The 18,449-nt window shown below is 36.8% G+C and overlaps 1 protein-coding gene across 2 annotated transcripts in view; it reads left to right on the plus strand.

The window, feature by feature from the left end:
* Positions 1–18,449, plus strand: part of SUPT3H (SPT3 homolog, SAGA and STAGA complex component) — a 256,306-nt gene that overhangs the window by 123,361 nt on the left and 114,496 nt on the right. For both annotated transcript variants that reach the window (XM_036380725.1, XM_036380726.1), the window contains exon 3: positions 3,958–4,042. In XM_036380725.1, the coding sequence (XP_036236618.1) occupies positions 3,958–4,042 (85 nt within the window). The remainder of the gene's footprint in view (positions 1–3,957; positions 4,043–18,449) is intronic.

The following is an 18,449-nucleotide window of genomic DNA, read 5'->3' on the forward strand; positions in this document are numbered from 1 at the left end:
GGGAGGTTGCAGCAGCTCTCTGTCTCCACAGTCTACTCTCCTGGTGGTCTGGCCACCTGGAGAGCTCTGCATCAGGGGTTTGAACCAAGCCTGTGCCTTGCCTGCCCCAATACCTTTCTCAGGCACTTAAACCCCTGAAAATGCAGCAAAAAGTACTTCATCTATTTCTGTAGCTGCCTATTTTGAAGTTCTTATAAATGTCAGTCCCTGCACCACGAGCAGCAGTGGGACCTTAGCATGTGCCAAGTATGAGCGTGTGTTTACACGTAGTACCATGATACTTCATGTAGGCACTTAGTGGCTTGGAGATTTACCCTTTTGAAGAGCCTGGAAACATCATTACAGGAACTTAAATAAATTAGAAATAGAAGCTAAAAGTAAACAATAAAAGCGCTGCAGCAGTCTTTTCTTTCTCCATGCTACTATTTTAATCCTCCTGTGAAAATCTCAGTAAGTTGATCCCCCCCTTGTAAAAATGTTTCCTTAAAACAGACAAACCTTTGAAATAGGATCTTCTAAGAAGGCTTTGTTATTGTAGGACATGTCTAATGGGTTGATGCTTCTATTACCAGGACTGTCTTCCATAATACTTTGCTGCTTTGATGCCCAGCTAAGGTTGTATTTTGATATATTTCCTCTTCAGTATTTACCTGTGGAGAAACAGCTCTTTTTTTATTTTCAACAGAATTTTTATGTGTTTCATAGGAAGACTTATTAATATGTCTAGTGAATGGAAGGTTCTTTAAAAGACTCTCATGAACCATAAAAGCAAAGCACATGTGAAATGAAATTCATAACTTATATTAAAGCATCAAGTTCAGCTTCACTTCCCAGAAGCAAGGGCACCAAATTTGGGGGTCTTTTTTTTAAAGTGTTTTCTTTTAGTTCTTAAACTACTTTGTATTCTGCCACTTGGGAAAATCTGAGCCATCTGACTTGCAGTATAGTGTTTATTCTGCTGTGGAGAGGTACAATGCAAAAGTGAAGGGAAAAAAATGAAAGAGTTAAAGTAATAAGCTACTTGTGCATTTCTAAATATTATTACCTCTGGTAGCAGAAAGACATAAAAAAAAGGCTGTGTTTGGTATCTTAAAGAATGTTATCCTAAAAGCATGTTAGAATCAAGAACCATATCAAATGCTGTACAAATACAATTAACGAATAAAGAAGCTTAACTTTTATTTTAGTGTCTGAAAATCCTGGATCCATTGCAAAGGAAAAGGAAGCGGCTGTGGGTGGGTGTGATGGTTTTTACTTTTTGCTGAAACCACCATGCCAGTATCTTGTTTTCTCTGTGTGGGAAAGAAGCTGGCAGAAGTTACGTGGGAAAACAGTGAAGGCAAACTGAGATAGAAATAGCTTTGGAAGGTAGAAAGGATGGAAGTGACAGAGGGAGAAAGTAGGTGCATCTGGAACTTGATTTTTTGCTAAATCAAGAAGTACAGTTGACATTAACCTTTCTTCATGTCTCAGCATCAACTCTGTCTATCACCGAATCACAGGATGGTTTGGGTTGGAAAGGACCATAAAGATCCAAGCCCCTGCCATGGGCAGGGAAATCTTCCACTGTCCCAGGTTGTCCAAGATCTGTCCAAGCTGGCCTTGGACACTTCCAGGGATGGGGCAGCCACAGCTTCTCAGGGCAACCTGTGCCAGGGCCTCACCACCCTCACAGGGAAGAATTTCCTCTTGGTACCTTTCTAAATCTATCCTCTTTCAGTTTGAAGCCATTGGCCCTTATCCTGAGATTTGATGTTTGTCTCCTTTTGGATCGATGTGCCTGCATCATGATTGCAACCCCTCTGCCCCTCCTGCTATTTGGGGAACTGTGAAATACTTGTGAGAGAGATTTCTGAATGCAGATGAGGAGGGCAGCTCAATGTAGAGGCAGCATCCTGCCTCAGAAACAGATTTTGGTTCTTGCACTTCGTTGTCTTTGGAAAAGAAACCCAAAGCCCTTTAATTTGTATATTTGGGGTGCTGAGTAAAACTGTGAATGTGAGAAATGTATGTCTAAGCTGATATTGTTGGACACCAGGTGTTTACTACTGTCTTGCATAGTTGATTCATTTTGTATTTGATGCCTTAAAAAGAAAGAATAATTATCTTTAAAAAATAGACCAGCAGTTAAGAATGAACAGTATATTATATTTGTGATAACTCTTCTCTTTGGTTTTGTATGCCCTGTGGGATTAAAACCAACTATTAATTGTCATTTTCATTTACTTACAAACCTTACTGTTAAAAAAAAGAAAAAAAAAAGAAAAATTTGAGCTTTATCCTGTATGAGCACTTTTTTGGAATCTTGGATGGTTTCAATACTGTTAAATCTTCCAATCTATTATGATAATAAATATTTCTCTTTATATGTATTTCCTATATCATGTCCATGTATTTGCAGTTTATAAGATATTTAATAGTCTCTGGATGGATTGCAGTGCTGTCCTTATAGTCCTAGGAAGTGCCTGACATTCTAATCCATGTGCATGTGCAGCCCTGCATAATGGAGAAAAAATTATTTGAGTTGTGCTCATTTTAGAAATGTACAACATATTATAAAACACCACTATGTCTCTAGGATGCTGATAGTCCCAACAAGAGAGACAAATGATAAGGGACAAATACAGAGTGTAATTTCCTCATGCTATGACCAGTGCTGTACACTGTTGGCTTATGCTCAGATTTTGCCTGAGTAGCTTTTGTTGTGCTCTTACACATATCAGGCTGAGATTTATTTATTTATTAGAATTTGGAATGCTGCTTGCAGAACACTGGAAATAATTTCATTATTAGATAAAGGAAAAGAACCCTATTATAGGGTTCTTTAGTTGTTTATAGATAAAATAGTGTTTTACTATATTGCAAGGTAGACTAATACTTTTGTGAAGAAATAATTTATATATTCAGTTACCTATAAAGATTTGAGTCCTGCTTGTAAATAAAATTTCACTCTTTTTATCAGAATATATAGTGTTATTATTGGCCTGTGCTATTTAATTTACAATGAGTATATTTTACTGTGCAAGTTTTTGTATTTTAAAAACTCAACTTTAAGAGGAGAGAAAGTGTTTTATTCTTAGAAATGTTCTGAGGAAATACTAAACAGCATAGGAATTATCTTTCTCTAGAATGATATAAGACTGGTGTTTCTTGGAGAGCAAGAAATAGCAGAAGTATAAGAAAAGGAGGAAGAAGAAAAAATTGCCTTGCAAAGTCCATTGTCACTATTCCTCATTTTATGTTCCTTGCTGGCCTCACCTTGCCTTTTGTTTGTGATATATAATCTCTTTATGATCTTCTGCCATTTCATGTTGCAGTGCTGACTTTAGGAGCCTCACATACATTATTATGTATAAAATGTTTACCCTTCATTTGTTTCTTCCACATCTTAGCACCAGCATTTAGATTTGGGATAAAAAGCTGTTGGCATTTTACCTTTTCAAATTGTTATTTGGTAATTTTGTAAGTAAAGGGAGCTTCAAAATCAGAGTTAGTAGTGCACGTGTTGCAGTTTTGCTTGCTCTTTTCTCACAGAATTATAGAATTTGTTGTGTTGGAAAGGACATTAAAGATCATTGAGAGAAATGTGTGAAGAGAGGTTGTCAGTGGACACTGAGGCAAAAATCTTGTCATCCATTGTTGTAGATTTTCCAGTGTTGTTTATTGATGAGGGGTGTACAAAAATGTTCCTACAAACCGGATTTTTCCTGTTTCCTCAGTCTTTCAGTTTTTCTCCATACATGCTTTAGTGTACATCCTGCAGCTCTTTTGTTCCACTAATCCCACGACTTTGGTTTATAACCCTTGCACCAGGCTGAGTGATCCATTTCCATACATACAGGTGTATTAACCTTACTGTTATTATTTATATTTTCTTCTTTTTATCTTTCAGGAGACCAATACTTCTTTTCTCTTTAACTAATTTCCATAACCTTGCAATAAACCTCTTTGTTTCAGGTTTTCCCTGGGAGATGCTCGCAGGCCTCTGCATGAAACTGCAGTTCTGGTGGAAGACATTGTTCACACTCAGCTGATAAATTTGGTAAGAACATAACTGGCAAAATAGCCTGCACTCTAAAAATCCTTCAATCCACATGATGTTTTTGTGATCTAATGGCTAATAAGAGCTTGTCCAGGGTTTAGGAACAAATAAAACACAGAAACTGAGGGTGATGCTCTGGTCTCAGTGATCTATAGAGCCAGACATGCAACGCCACCTGACCCTGGGAAGAAAGCTGATGGATTTTTTGTTAAAAAAACTTTATATTGTTAGAAGAACTGACTATTCTTCTAAAGACTGCCTTGCTGTCTTTTTTAGTTTTGTTAAAATTATGTTTTGTTATTTGTGTTAATGCATTATTTGCTTAGGATTTATGTCTTAATATTCCTTCCATGAGATGTTTTGATTTCTGTCAAAAAACTTGCCAAAATATGGAATATTTTAATATATTGAAAGCCAATGAAAGTGTTATACAAATGAGGTTGTTTTGAATCACATCTGTCAGAAACAACTCTAAATTTGAACTGCTCTATATTTTAGTAAATAAACCTACTCTTAAGAGATAAATCAGGGCATTTTACACCATTGCATGAATTTGCCATCTGACAAATGACTATACCTTTGTATAGAAATGTATAATCTGACATGCCACTTGTAGCTTCATAAAAAGAGTGATTTTCTTATCATAGCCCTTAAAAGACATGTAGATGTGGCACTGAGGGACAGGGTTTAGTGGTCGTGGCAGTGCTAGGTGAATGGTTTGACTTGATAATCTCAAAGGTCTTTTCCAACCTTAATGATTCTCTGATTAGAATGAAATTACCAGCACGTGTGGGAATGGACATTATATGGAACTAATGTATATGGATTATACCAATACATATTATAACTAATATTTACATCTGGTGAGTCCATGGGTTTGAGATGCAAGTTGAGAGCTTTGAGCTGCAAGTTCCTACACCTCTTCTTTGTAATGAGCCCTTTCAGCAATGACAAGGCTTTTTAAGTTTCAAGGTAGATTCTGGTACTACATTTAACTAGAGCTAAACGCTTCTGTAAAATGATGAAATTCAGAACGGGATACAGCACACATTATAAATATTTATGTGTGTATAAAAATACATTTTATATATATTTCTACATATTCATGCATATAAGAAATTTATGTTTTTAATAGAAATATACTAAAATCAGACTTCCCCTTGCCCACTGTGTGCCTGCAACAGGTGTTTTCCTTCAGCTTTGCACATAATCCAGCAGCTGTTCAGTAGTTTCCTGCATCTCAGCAAATGCCTTGGCATCCCTTCCAGCTCCAGGCAGTTTCTTTCTGCTCATACTTCTACAGCCCAACAGTATATCCCTGTCTTCACAGTCTCCTGGCATCTTTGTGGATTCTTTCCTTATTACACTCCTCTTGGGCTGTCCTGAACATGCCCCGTGGCTCCTCGGAGGGGACAATGTCTCTCTCCTCTCTGTAGGTTTCCCGCTGGTTAAACACTCTGTCCTGGGCATGTATTTGTAGTTCTTATTCCAGCTTTAGTTCTGACAAAGTAACATTTTCTCTTTGTTAATGCCCCCTGTAATTTATGCAAACCGATGGCTGCGGCTTCGCTCTTCTCTCAGCAGTAACATGCTGGAGTCTGGGCTGCTCTGTCCCACTGAGCTGAGCTGAGCTTTACCAAACCCTGCAGCTGAGAAAGTGCAACCTGTGGCCATGTGGTCTTTGCACTTTAATCAAAGCCGGGAACTTACTCGGGGCTGGATGTGACCCAGGGTTAACCCTGCGTGGGGTGCAGGAGCTTGTAGGATTTCCTGACAGAAGGAAGAATGGGAATGGAGCGGCAGATAAACAGCTTTTCTAACCTTTCCCCTCCCAGCCCAAGACAGCACTTTATTCCTGAGGAAGTGAAAGTATCTTTAATAGCTCATTGCTTTGACCTCTGACATTCACATGCCGGAACTCTTAAATCAGTAGCGTTTTACATGCCTGGGGCTTCTGATAGGGAATTTTGCTCATTTGTCATCCTCAATTGCACATCCTTATTGAGCTTCTGTGCAGTTATGTGAAATTTTCACTTTACTTGTAGGTGTTTTTCATGGTATTTACCCAGTACTAGAAAAATGCTATTTTTATAAATGAAGCTGACTGCAGAAGTAAATTTATTGCTTACCACCTGGATTTTGTCATAATGCTCATGTTAATGGACTACGCAGTTCTCACTATGTAATTTAATGATTTCTTGTTTAATTCATGCCCATTTTCCCATCTATAGTACAGGTATAAAGTGAAACTGTAGAAATTACTTTTATACCTGCAATAAAGCTGGCATGTTGCACACATCTTTCATAGTAAGCATTTGTAAGAAGAGCTTGTTCTTCTTGATTAAGTCCAGGTTTGAGCCTCTGCATTAAAAAATAAGTTTCCAGCACGATTACCTTTGATTGGTTAACTTTTGATATCTTGCAGCTTTATAGTTCCAGCTTCCTATTTTCAGAGTTGATCTGAACTCTATTAAATCAAGGTCTGGTTTGGGCAGATTTATACAGTCACTACTTCAAACCACTGTGCACTTCATGAAGTCTGGCTGCTGTAGCAGATGAGTGCACTAACAAGGCAAATTCCTGGAAAGCAGATTTTTAAGAGTCTTCATCACATTTTATGATCCATTTCTGCGTGTATTTTGCATAACATGCACACTGCTTTGCATAAAGGAAAATTCTACTAAAAGTATATAGCAATGTATAGGAGAAAATGAGCATCTCCAGAGGAAGATTCATTTCATCCTAAAATTACTTTCTGAGTTGAATGGGTTTGTATCTATCTAGGAATTTGTATTCTCAGCTGACTAAGAAATTAATCCTTTGACAGCTGGCTTAGGTTTGAATATCTAGGAGATAGGCATGAAAGGTGAGAGATAAATTCCATCATATTTGTGTCATGAGTTTGAATTTTTTATGCTTATATTGTAGTTATTAAACCTTTTGTTTTTTGTGTATCAAGCAACAGAAAATCATAAAGCCCCTACACTAGAAAGTTTTGTACATTTTTTGGTCAAGCACAATGTATTTGATAAGCACAATGAATTTAAGTTTTAATTTGAAATCAAGTTCACTTTTGACTGATAGTATTTGGTAACAGATCTAAATGTTCATTTATGGGCAAATGTTGAAGGAATTTATAGATGCCTTCATGTTACCCTAAAATTGTACTTCTTTATGTGGGCTAAAACTAAAGGTTCCAATCAAAGCTGTATTTTCTTTATGGTTAGGCACAAGTAATACAAGGAAAGTTGTGCCTGCAAAAACAGTTCAACAGGGAATGCAAAAGGTGTTAATCAGAAGGGAACAAACCTTTCAATTATTGACCATTTGAAGTGGAATAAGACCTCTTCTGTTTCAGTCTTCCATCATATCTGGTACAATCTCCATGTGCACTAAGAAGTTTTTGAAGCATCATCTTTTATAATAACTTATTCATATCTATTCAGACCCTTGGAAAGGAAACTTGAAGATCCTCCTTTAGGACAAATGTATATTATTCAGCATTTTGTGTAAAAAAAAAAAGAAAAAAAAAGCTATAACTAAGAGTAATGGAATAGGAATTTTTGCTCATCATTAAACTATCATTGAGAGGTTTGCCATCAAAATAGCCTAAATCTTGCATGTACACAGATATAAAATATAAAGATATAAAAAAAATTGGAAATGGTTTTATATAATATTTATGAAAGAGAAAAAGTCCCTCTTCACCTTCACCAGCTCTCTCCAAAATTTTTATCATTCTGTGCTGATTCATAAGAAAATGTAATATTATTAGACTAATATTAAAAGCGAAATAGTATTACTTTCCTTATGCTGACAATGTATTAGCTGGGTTTTTGTTATCAGAATGAAATACCAGCAGTTTATTCTCTAGGCACACTATGGCAGAGGTAGTGCAGGCACCTGTTTTCACAGTCTTTGGTTATTCAGTGTAGCACTAGATTTAAAGTTCAGTCCTTTACATTTTGTTTCAGCGATATCAAATAGCTTTTAGGAAGAGATTAGATTTGTTTTTACAAAATGGAAGATATTTTAGCAGTAGGACAGAGTTCAACAAAGGAATAGGTAAATTACACATATGCACATCATAAAATACAGGTAAGTAACCTTGTCTGTCCATGACAGAGTGGCTGCTCAGAGGCATGCCCACAGCACATCACAACAGCCTTGGACTGCATCCTTTAAATGTTTTATCTGCTGTAATTCTTTGTAATGTGTGATAAGTCCTTATGGAGAGAGTCATGAATGGTAAAATTCATGTTAATAGAATTGTGGTTTGCTCCCTGTCAGCCAATGTGTGTCTGCTGGAAGATGGACTCTGTTCTCTCCAATTGATGTCAAATGATAGAAGTCAGACCAACTTGGTTGTTTTTCTTAGAATTCAGTAGTGTCAACTTAAAGGAACTTCAATTGCCCAAAATCATATTGTACGTGATATTTTTTGGAATTTCCTTTGTCATTTACTTTTATCTTCCTATAGTATTTAATTTCATACAACTTGTGCTGATACCTAAAACTATTAATATTCCACTTTTGCTTCCTGTGTAGGAACATGTTTTGGGTCCTGAGTTATACATATGTATAAATCAACACTTTGAGTGTACACATGGATAATTTTTTTGTTGTTTTTTAACTATTTTAAATAAATTTTCTCTTATGCACACAACATTTAATTCAGAATCAATCCTTTGATATCAACCAAAACACAAAGCACAGGTCAGCAGGTGAATAATCTATACTGGCATATGCAGATTGTATTAAAATGCAGCAGTAATTCATAGGCAGAAAACTTAGAGTGGGATGCAGAGATTCAGCCATGTGCCTGAGTCTTGAGTAGATCTGAGGTAAATTCATCCTGTGGAATAAATTGCTTTTTTATAGTGAGTTTAGTAAAAATTGGGTAGTCATTTGTCACTTTTTCCTAGGAAAAGGAATGGTGAAAGTACAGAGACAAGCACAAGTTTACTGATACAAAATACAGTTACTTATCATAAGCAGCGTGAATTTTATGTTTTCAAAGGGCTGTATATTTTCTGGATCATGATGTAATTTCTTCTCTTCCTAGCCTTATTCCTGCAGCTGTTATTCTTTTATTGCAGTTTAAAACAAAAGAAGAACGGAAAACTCACCTTCACTTGCCCTTCCAGAGAAAATTACTATAACAATGGGAGAGTCAAGTAGGAAAAATGAGGATTTAAACAGAAGCAAGGATAAAACTTTCTTGGTCCTTTACAGATTTTTTGATTGTAGAGGTTCTTGGGTTTTTAAAATTAAATCACAGTTGTTATTTGTTCACAAACTGGATCAGTCACTTGAATGTGTGTAACCTCACACAGCTCTGGGTTTGCTTACTACGGTTTGGAACTGTTTGACTTGTAACCTTTACATACATACATATAATAATTGTAACATTTCTGATGTTCCTTTTAAGAAGGAAAGAATTGAAAGCAGCTCCTTCATGGGCAGGAATTGCCCACTGATATCCCAAAGTTACGTGTAACTGTCACTTATGCCACCCCAGCAACAGGAAAAGTCCTTGTTTTATGAGTCTGCTTTAAAACGGTTATAAAGTTTCCTGTGCAGGACATTAATTAAAGGGGTTATCAAAATAAGACAAACTAATATAATTTGTGATTGTACAAAATAAAGGAAGTCGAGGGTACCATAGGGACATAAGGAATCACAGGATGGAAACAATCTTCTGGCTAACTAAACATTCAGACTTAGTACAAAGTCACAGGGTGGATGTACAGCCCAGCAAGCTGGAACATGCTGTGTGTTTACATGGATGGGATAAAGGGAGTTCACAAAAACCATCTGGGAGAAATCCTTCCCCTATTCATTCTGTTCCTACTGTAGAGTCGAATAAACAACATGCATACATTTGCACCAAACACATGGCACACCTGCCCTGGAAGAAATCAAAGTGGAAAATAAGTCTGTAGTATAAAAATTTCACTGAGTACCAGCACTGTGAGTTTGTCTGCATTTCCTCATATAGGATGGAAAAGAAGAGATGGAGCTTTTTATCTAGCAAGTGGTTAATTGTTCCCTGTGCAATTGCAGCATTTATATGTGGTCAGTATTTAGATTTATATGATAGATTTATATGAAAAGACATGTCCTGAGTTTTCTACTTTAAACATTGTCTGCCCCTTGCTCACCATATTCAGATCTATTCTCAAGCACAGAATTTACTACAGGAGATGATTCAAGAGTCCGAGTTAGGGATTCTGGGCTCTCTCTCTGCTTTCTCTTGAGACTGAGAATTGGTGACTTGGTCAGATTTTTTCTTTTCCCATGGATCTCTGTGCAGGGTCAGCATGTGCTCTAACAGAGGGTTGCTACTTTTTGCCTGGTCATGTAGAGATGCTGCTCAGCATCCAGTGGTGATGAATTTCCCTGACCTTACAAGTATAAAGAGACTAAGATATTGTTATTAAAACCCTAAATTATCAAACAGAAAGAAATGAATAATTATACCTACAAAGTTGTACTAGCATGTTCAATAGTGAAGAAAAAGATCCAAAGCATTGACTAGATTAAATGGAAAACTGAAGTAATGAAAACAAAAAGTCATCAGTGCTTAAAGATTGTGTTGTAACACATAAAATATAAAGACTGAAGGTAGTGCAGGCAGCAATAATCCCAGTATTTGCTGGCTTTCTATATCACACTGGGCCTTTAATAACAATGTCATGGGTTTATGTGTACTGTAAATGTATAGGAATATATGTCTCTATATTTACACGGTTGTTTTTACCACCCTTCACACATCCAATTCCTGTTCAGACTGTTGGGCTAGAGGAATGAAGTAGGTATGAAATTTCACTCGTGGGGGCTTTGGAATCTGTGGCATTCCTAAATATATATGTACTCAATTCCCTTGGCTTCTGGGGCTCTTATGAAACAGTTGATAAGCTGAACCTAGCTCATGTTTCTAAAACACAGATACATCCTTTATTTAATTTTTATGTAAAATTTTAGGAGAACAGAAGAGGTTAACATCTGTTGAGGCCTTGGATGAGCTGAGATGAGCAGGGACAGTCAGTGTACAGATGCAGTGTTCAGGGTCTTTGCCTACTTCTAGTCACTTGATGTCACTTACTAACAAATCAAGAATTTAAGAGTAATCATTAGATTTGTATTGCTCAATATGGTGAACTCTGGTAAATCAATATTCTGATTATGATTTTGAGGAACATAATTGCATTCCAAGCTCCAGAAACCAAATGGAAAGTTGATGTTCAGGGTTTCATTCTTTCTTTATCCTCTTTGTATGGTATAAATAGAATATTATATGAAAATGTGTGTAAAGTCCATCCTGCACAAAAAGATCCATCTTGCCTAGTATTCTGATTCTGACAGAAATTAGTACATTAAATGAAAAGCATCGGAAATTTATCAATGGAAAAATATAAAAGCAAACAAATATGACAAACATGTTTTTCTAAAGCTGAGGTAGTGACACCAGATCATCTTTTGTGTCACAAGAGATAAATGGGCACTTCAAGCATGTGATTCTTCATGTCCTAACATAGTTATGTAAAATTCTGGCCATGCACTTAAAATCTGGGCTTCTTAAGTGAAGTGAGAGACATCTCACCTCTGTGGCTTCAGACATTAGCAGTATTTCTGTTATAGATATGTAGTTTTTCCTTGATTCTGAGGGGAAAAAAAAGAAAAGCAAGCAACCTGTAAACTTTTAATTGTGAAAGACACAAACTGATTTATGGATATCTGTAGTGGAAAGGGGGTAGTGTAAAACTCTGCATGGTCTTGAAGTGTAACTCATGAACCTTAAAGGTCATCTCAGAGTGGTTAACAGAGCAAATTCATTGTAATTTTTAGATCACCTTATCTGATTTGAAGCAAACCTGTTAGTTTCAGAATAACATTTTTTAGGAAGATTGGCTTGTTAACAGTGTTACGGAGTTACAAGGAAATGTGGTCACAGCTGCTTCTGGTTTCTTAGCTAATCCACCTGATTGGAAACAACAGGTTTTTGATATTTTTCCATTTCTTACACTGACACCTAGTGTTCAGAGGTCCTGAGTTTCTAATACTGCACTTGGTTATTAATAGACAGCTGTTGATACCAAAGTTCTCCACCTTTTCCAACATCTTCCAGTTCTGCTCTTCTGCAAAAGGAAACAGTAGCTGAAGGCAAAGGTGTTACCATCATTCAAAACAATTTTATTTTGGAAATACAAATAGTGAGCAAGTACTGCAAAACTTGGCAGAAGCTGTTTTACTTCTTGAAGCACTGCAAAATCTGTTTTCTTAAAATTTAAGTGCTTTAGTTTTGGCAAATGCAGCCCTTTTGTGTCTGTAAGTGTCACTGGCCAAGAAAAACAGCGATAAAAGCAGAAACCCTTAGATCAGTATTTATTTAATTGTGGGAGATGTCGATGCTTTTTATTTCTGTGTTCTTTTATCTTCTAGCCACGAGTTCTACCTGATAGGAGTGTTGATTGCTGCACAGTCCTTGAATAGACAGAAAATAACTTACACACAAAAACTTGCACAAACAGTCTTTTATCTCAGACTTGCAAATAAACGGAGCAAAGCAAGTATGGGCTGTAACCCATTCCTGACAAAGATGACAACTGAGAGTAAAATTAACTCTCTGCTTTACCTGAGATTTTGCTGTATGTTGGCAGAAGAACTTTCCATTGTGTAAAGTAATGTATTAGGAATTTTGTACAACTGTATCCAAAAGTATCAATGATTTTTTTTACTCACGTGTTTCATAGAAAAATGAAAGCTATACAGACACAGAAAATGCATATTAAACTTCACTTTAATTTGAGGATTCTTCCCTTTTTAGTGTTAAGGCTTTTCTGGTAAAAGCATCAAAAAGTCACCTTTTGAGTGCCTCACCATTCCCACAGTAAAGAATTTATTTCCAGTACCTAATCTAAACCCACCTATATCCATTTAAAGCCATTCCCTCTTGTCCTGTCACTACGTGCCCAGGCTGCTCATTTTGTTATATTTTGGGTAAAGGCATTGTATCTCTGTGTGGGCACATGGCATAGGAGGTATTTCAGCAAATTATTGGTTATCAATTGTGGATATTCCTGTGAATTAGAGTCTGCTTATTGGAGAAATAATGAGTGACAATAGAGAGAAATGTTACTTATAGGATAGATACTATTTAGGCTTCTCTCAGGCATTTAAATGTGAGGGTGGTGAGGCCCTGGCACAGGTTGCCCTGAGAAGTTGTGGCTGCCCCACCCCTGGAAGTGTCCAAGGCCAGGCTGGACAAGGCTTGGAGCCACCTGGCATGGTCAAAGGTTTCCCTGCCCATGGCAAGGTGTTGGAACTGGGTGATCTTTAAGGCCCCTTCCAACCCAAACCAATTATGGTTTCTGTGATTTATTTTCAGGGTGAGGTGAATTTGGGCCCAGAAGGCTGATTTTTGTCTAGTGACTATAAATTATGCCTTGGGTGACCAGCTCAGATGTAGATTTCTATGTTTAGTCAAAGCTCCCAACTGAGAGAGAACTCCCCCAAGGCAGAAGTCTTAAAGCAATGCAAGAGGAAAGGAGGTAAACAGGAATTTCTCTGTGGCAGAAGGAGATGTTAACAAAGTTAAAACCAGTAGAAAAGTCAGAGAAAATAAAGACATACTACAGGCCCAGGTTTCTGGCTAGGAAGAGGCACACAGTGTCCCAAAAATGAACAGTTTTAAGGGATGGGATTTATGAAAAGTCACCTTGGAGCTGATCCAAGACAGAGTTAGAAGTCTGTGCATTAGCTGAAAACTTCATAGTGTATGTTTTTTAATAGATGAAGAGAAGGAAACAAATCGGAGAAGATTTGGGGCTGGATTGAGATACAGTTTCTTTAAAAGAGAGGCTCGACTGAGCTGATCTGTACACAGTGAGGGAAAGTACCAGAGAGCAAAGAAAAATTGAAAACTCAGCGGGCAGGATATGATGCAGCTTCTGAGGTGGGTCAGAGTTGGGAAAAAGGCCAAAGATTTATGACAAGAGAAGGTGTTCAGGAACAAAAACTTAGTGCTGCTTTGTGGGAATGCTTATTTTCTCTCCTGTAGCAGAAGAATTATGGAGCTTGAAGTGGAAACCAGGCTGTGAATAAGGAATGCAAAGCCTGAGATTCAGCAAAGAGTTGTTTAAAGTAGTGGGATAAAGGAAGATGAAAACAACCTTGTAGTGGAAAAGAGTTTGGAAGAGCTTCCCATGACACTTTCTCAAAATGTTCAGTAGCAAGAGAATGGGAATAATTGAAATAAGAGGCAGAGGAGTTTGAAAGAGGAGATGTGGCTGGTGCATTGAAGCCTGCAGAAGGTCTGCTCTGGAGAATGAGTTTGGGAAGTAGCTTTACAGGACATTAAGTGCTGATGACAGAGAAGTCATCAAGAAGTAGTAAATGGAGTGAGAGTCAGCAGATGTGTTACTTCCAAATTGAATTTCAGATGAGGCCAGAGAAACTTAAGTGGATAATGATGGAACAGGTGGAACGGGGCTGTTGGTGTCTGAGTGTGAAGGAGAGCACTAGATGGGGAAGAAAGGGAAGAGACAGATTCTACATTTTAGGAAAGAATTCATGGCAACACAGAAAGTCTTGTGACAAATGCTTCTTCTGCGGACAGTATCATACACATGGGGATGTGAATGCTGGCATTTCTGCACCATAACATAGAAACAAACAGATATCTTATATATAGATCAATAATGAGCACTTGTATAGTGACACACAGCCTGATGTCAGTATATCAACTTCAATATGCTCAGCAGATATTGTTACTAACAACCATTCTCACAATACTCATCAACTACTTTTTTATCATCTCTAATTCTTGAGTGTTCTTCTTTTTACATAATTCTTCTTTTTACATTTTTTACCATTTTTGTCTTTGATGATCTTGTGCCAACATCAGCATTCCAAATTTGGGAAAAAAATGGATCACTTTACTGATGAGAAATGAAAGTACAAAGAAGAAAAAGTGGATTTTCCTCAAGTAATGAAACAAATTAATGACAGAGCTGAAAAAAATTGACTGGTTGTAGCAAGAGGGAAGCTGTGCAAAGCTATTTTATATTGACGGTCCATGTCTCAGCCAATTGGATTTTTATTTGACAGTCCAAAGGTGTAATAACTTTTATTGTAAGAGGAAGAAAAATACATCAAGGCTAATATATAATGGAGGACCTACTAGGGATATGCATAAATGCATATCCTGTTCCTTGTGTATACAAGCTTAATTGTGTCTCTTTTAATTTTGCTGTTTGATTCAACAGGGTTGTCAGGTAATCGTCCTATTGAAGTACAGAGGAGGATAAAATTTCAAATACCTTTGTTAATCTCTTTTGGCTGTTAAAAGAAAAGATTTATTAGTATCAAATTTTATTGCATTCTTAGAATTTAGGGATTGATTGGCTGCTAGTTTAGCTTACTTGTCTCTTCCAGTTAGAAACCCAAACACAACAGAAGAAAGACATTGCATTGAAGCTGACATGCAACAAGTGAGTGAAAGTTCACTTGGCTTTTCCTCTCAGCACCAGGTGCAAAAGTTGGCTAAAAGTGCTGTGGCAGGCAGTTATTTGAAAGCAGTTTCTGGTTTAGTGTTTTATCAAGCCCAGGAGTGAAATATTCTGCAACTACTGCAGTTTCGCAAAGCTGCTTTTTAAGGTAGAACTCTGAATTGTTTCACTAATTAAAATGGCCCAGTACAAACATTAATCACACACTAACCATTAATGGGAGGGGTTTGGGGATTTATGGAGGGCTATGGAGGATATTTTAAAAGCGTGGATCATTTCTTTGTTTAATACACAATGTACTTGCAGTCTCTAACTATACCAAAGGTTCCTGAAATCTTGAGAGTATTTGTGAGTTTCTACATCCCCTCAGAAATGCTGGAAGAGGCATATTAATTTCTGGTATAAAACAATTTAACAGTGTCCCAGTTAGTGATTTGACTGAATAGGATAGTTTTTTTTCTTGAATAGCTGCCCCATTGACACCTTATATATGCTTTAAAATACTAGTTCTCTAAACTGCAGCTTTCTCAGAGTGGTAGGTGGAGGCTCAATGATGACATAAGCTCCAGAAGTGTAAAATTCAAGTGGTTTGCATGTGGGATTGCCAAATAACACGGGTTGGTTTGTTTTCATTTTATTACACCGATACTCCTCCCCATATGTCTTGGATTTCTGTGGTACCCTCCTTGCTTTAGATTCTTGCTCCTTGTAACTAACTATTTTTATTAGTCATCCCACTAATACACAGCATTTTTACTCAGCACCTGTTTTCTTCAAAGCCCTTTGCAATAATAACTGGTTAATCCTCACACTGGTTCTGAATTTCGTTGTCATTCCTGGTCACAGGTGAAAAGTGAGCTCAATGACATCCCAAAAATTGCATCATGGCTCTGACACGTGTATTAGGACTTTGCCTGTTCTGTGTCCCCGCTACTGTGGCTGATCCTTGGCCTCTCCACACATTGAGTTTGTGGCATGCCAGTTATAAATTGAGCATTTCCTTTTGGTTAATGACACATTTTTTTACCCTGATTGCTTTGGAATTTCCATTCTGAACTGTGGAAGAACTATGCTGGAAGGAGCCTCAAGAGGTCATCTGAGCCATATCTCTGATCTCAAACTAATTTTGGCCTTTGTTCAGGAAAGCTCTTAAATATATACATATAAATGGGTGTGTATCCATGTGTATATATACAATTATTTATTAAATTAAGCCCCATTTCTTGAAGAATTATGGGTAACTGCCTAATCAAAGTTTGATGTAAAGTACCAGAAGTTGCTTTAAAATACTTGCACAGAATATCATGATTGATAGTGCTGTGGGAAGTAAAACAAAGTGATTTATACTGGAAAGGGCAATTATTGTTAAATCTAGTGCTGTGCCTTCTGAAAGTATTGCTTCCATTGTTTTTATCTTCCTTTTTTCCTTTCTTCTATTTTTTTTTCCTATTTTTTATGGAACTGTAGCAAAAAATCCATTCACTACCCAAGTAAGGTGGTGATTTTGCTGCTATAATAAACCCTCAGCTAGTTTGACTATTCTTGGCCTGTCCATCTGAGAGCTACAACTTTATGGAAACAGAATGAAATAAAGTGTTCTCTAATATGTCACAAATCATAGTTAAAACTGGAAATCCAGTCTGACACTGTGGTCTTGATTTGTATGGTTTGCCTACCCCTTTTTGTTTCTGCAAGGCAATGTATGTATTTGAAGGCTGGAGCTCCAGCCAGGATTTTCAGTCTTAACTGTGAATTTCCTTCCTTTAACAGGTTTAAAGCAAGCCTTTCAGATTGCTCCAGTATAGCTTTTAGGACTTGAATTTCCTTTGTGTTCATTTTGGGCCTTTTCCAGTATTTATCCATACATTTGAAACTCCTTCAAATCTGTGAGTATGCGAGCAGTTACAATAGGAGGTGGTGGCATTTCTATTATATTCCTGTTAGACTTGATTCAAATGCTGCCTGATTTTGAGCTCTGAAAAGTACTGCAAGTCTAAAATTCAGGCTCTTGCTCAAGCATTGCAGGGTTCGTGTCCAGCTCAGAGGTCTCTGTAATTACTGTGTTTGGCTGGAAAATAAAAATTCCATTTCCTTGAAAAATTTAGACATTTGCTTGCAATTCAACATTTGCTTTATTTTTTCATCAGAACAAAACTAAATGCTTATTTTTTGAAAGTGTAAAAATCTACTGAGATAAAGAGGAATCTTGTCTAGCTGGTAGTCCTGTGTATAGGACAACAGCCCTGGAGAGGAGAGACCAATATTCAAGTTTCTACTTGCTGGAAGAATGTAAAGTTAAACCTGAGTGTTCCTCATGCTGAGTGAGTGCCATAAAATAAGACTGTTGAATACATCTTTTGATGTTATTATTTTTCTGTATGATCACTGAAATATTGCTCAGTACTTACATGCAAAGTTGTTTATTTCAAGGGATATGATTTTCCCAATAGAAAGAAAATACCTATATTTGAGGTTCTGTCCAGCACTCATGATTAAAGTATTAATATATTTCACATGTGCATTTAATCCAAAATAATCCTTAATAGTGATTATTTGTGGTTAAAAAATTCAGCTTAAATTTTATAAATCCATTGCTTCAGCTATAGCTGCAGGGTCTCATAAAAGCTTGACTGTTTTTGTTTATTCATTTTTAATGGTAATTAATTCATATTAGTGGTGAACTTCATTATTTACAAAAAGTGATTTTAAATGTTTTGCAGGTTTAGCTCTGTTACATTATTATAATACAGCACCAAATGTGGCCAAGTGAACAAATTCAACGTTAGATATATTCATCTATAGTTTGATTTAGTGATGGATTTTTTTTCCAGAGATCCCTTCTAACTCAAACCATTCTGTGATTCAGTGAATTTAATTCTGAAGGGAAAAACAAA

The sequence above is a fragment of the Molothrus ater genome, chromosome 3 (genome assembly GCF_012460135.2).
Source record: "Molothrus ater isolate BHLD 08-10-18 breed brown headed cowbird chromosome 3, BPBGC_Mater_1.1, whole genome shotgun sequence".
Lineage (NCBI taxonomy): Eukaryota > Metazoa > Chordata > Aves > Passeriformes > Icteridae > Molothrus > Molothrus ater.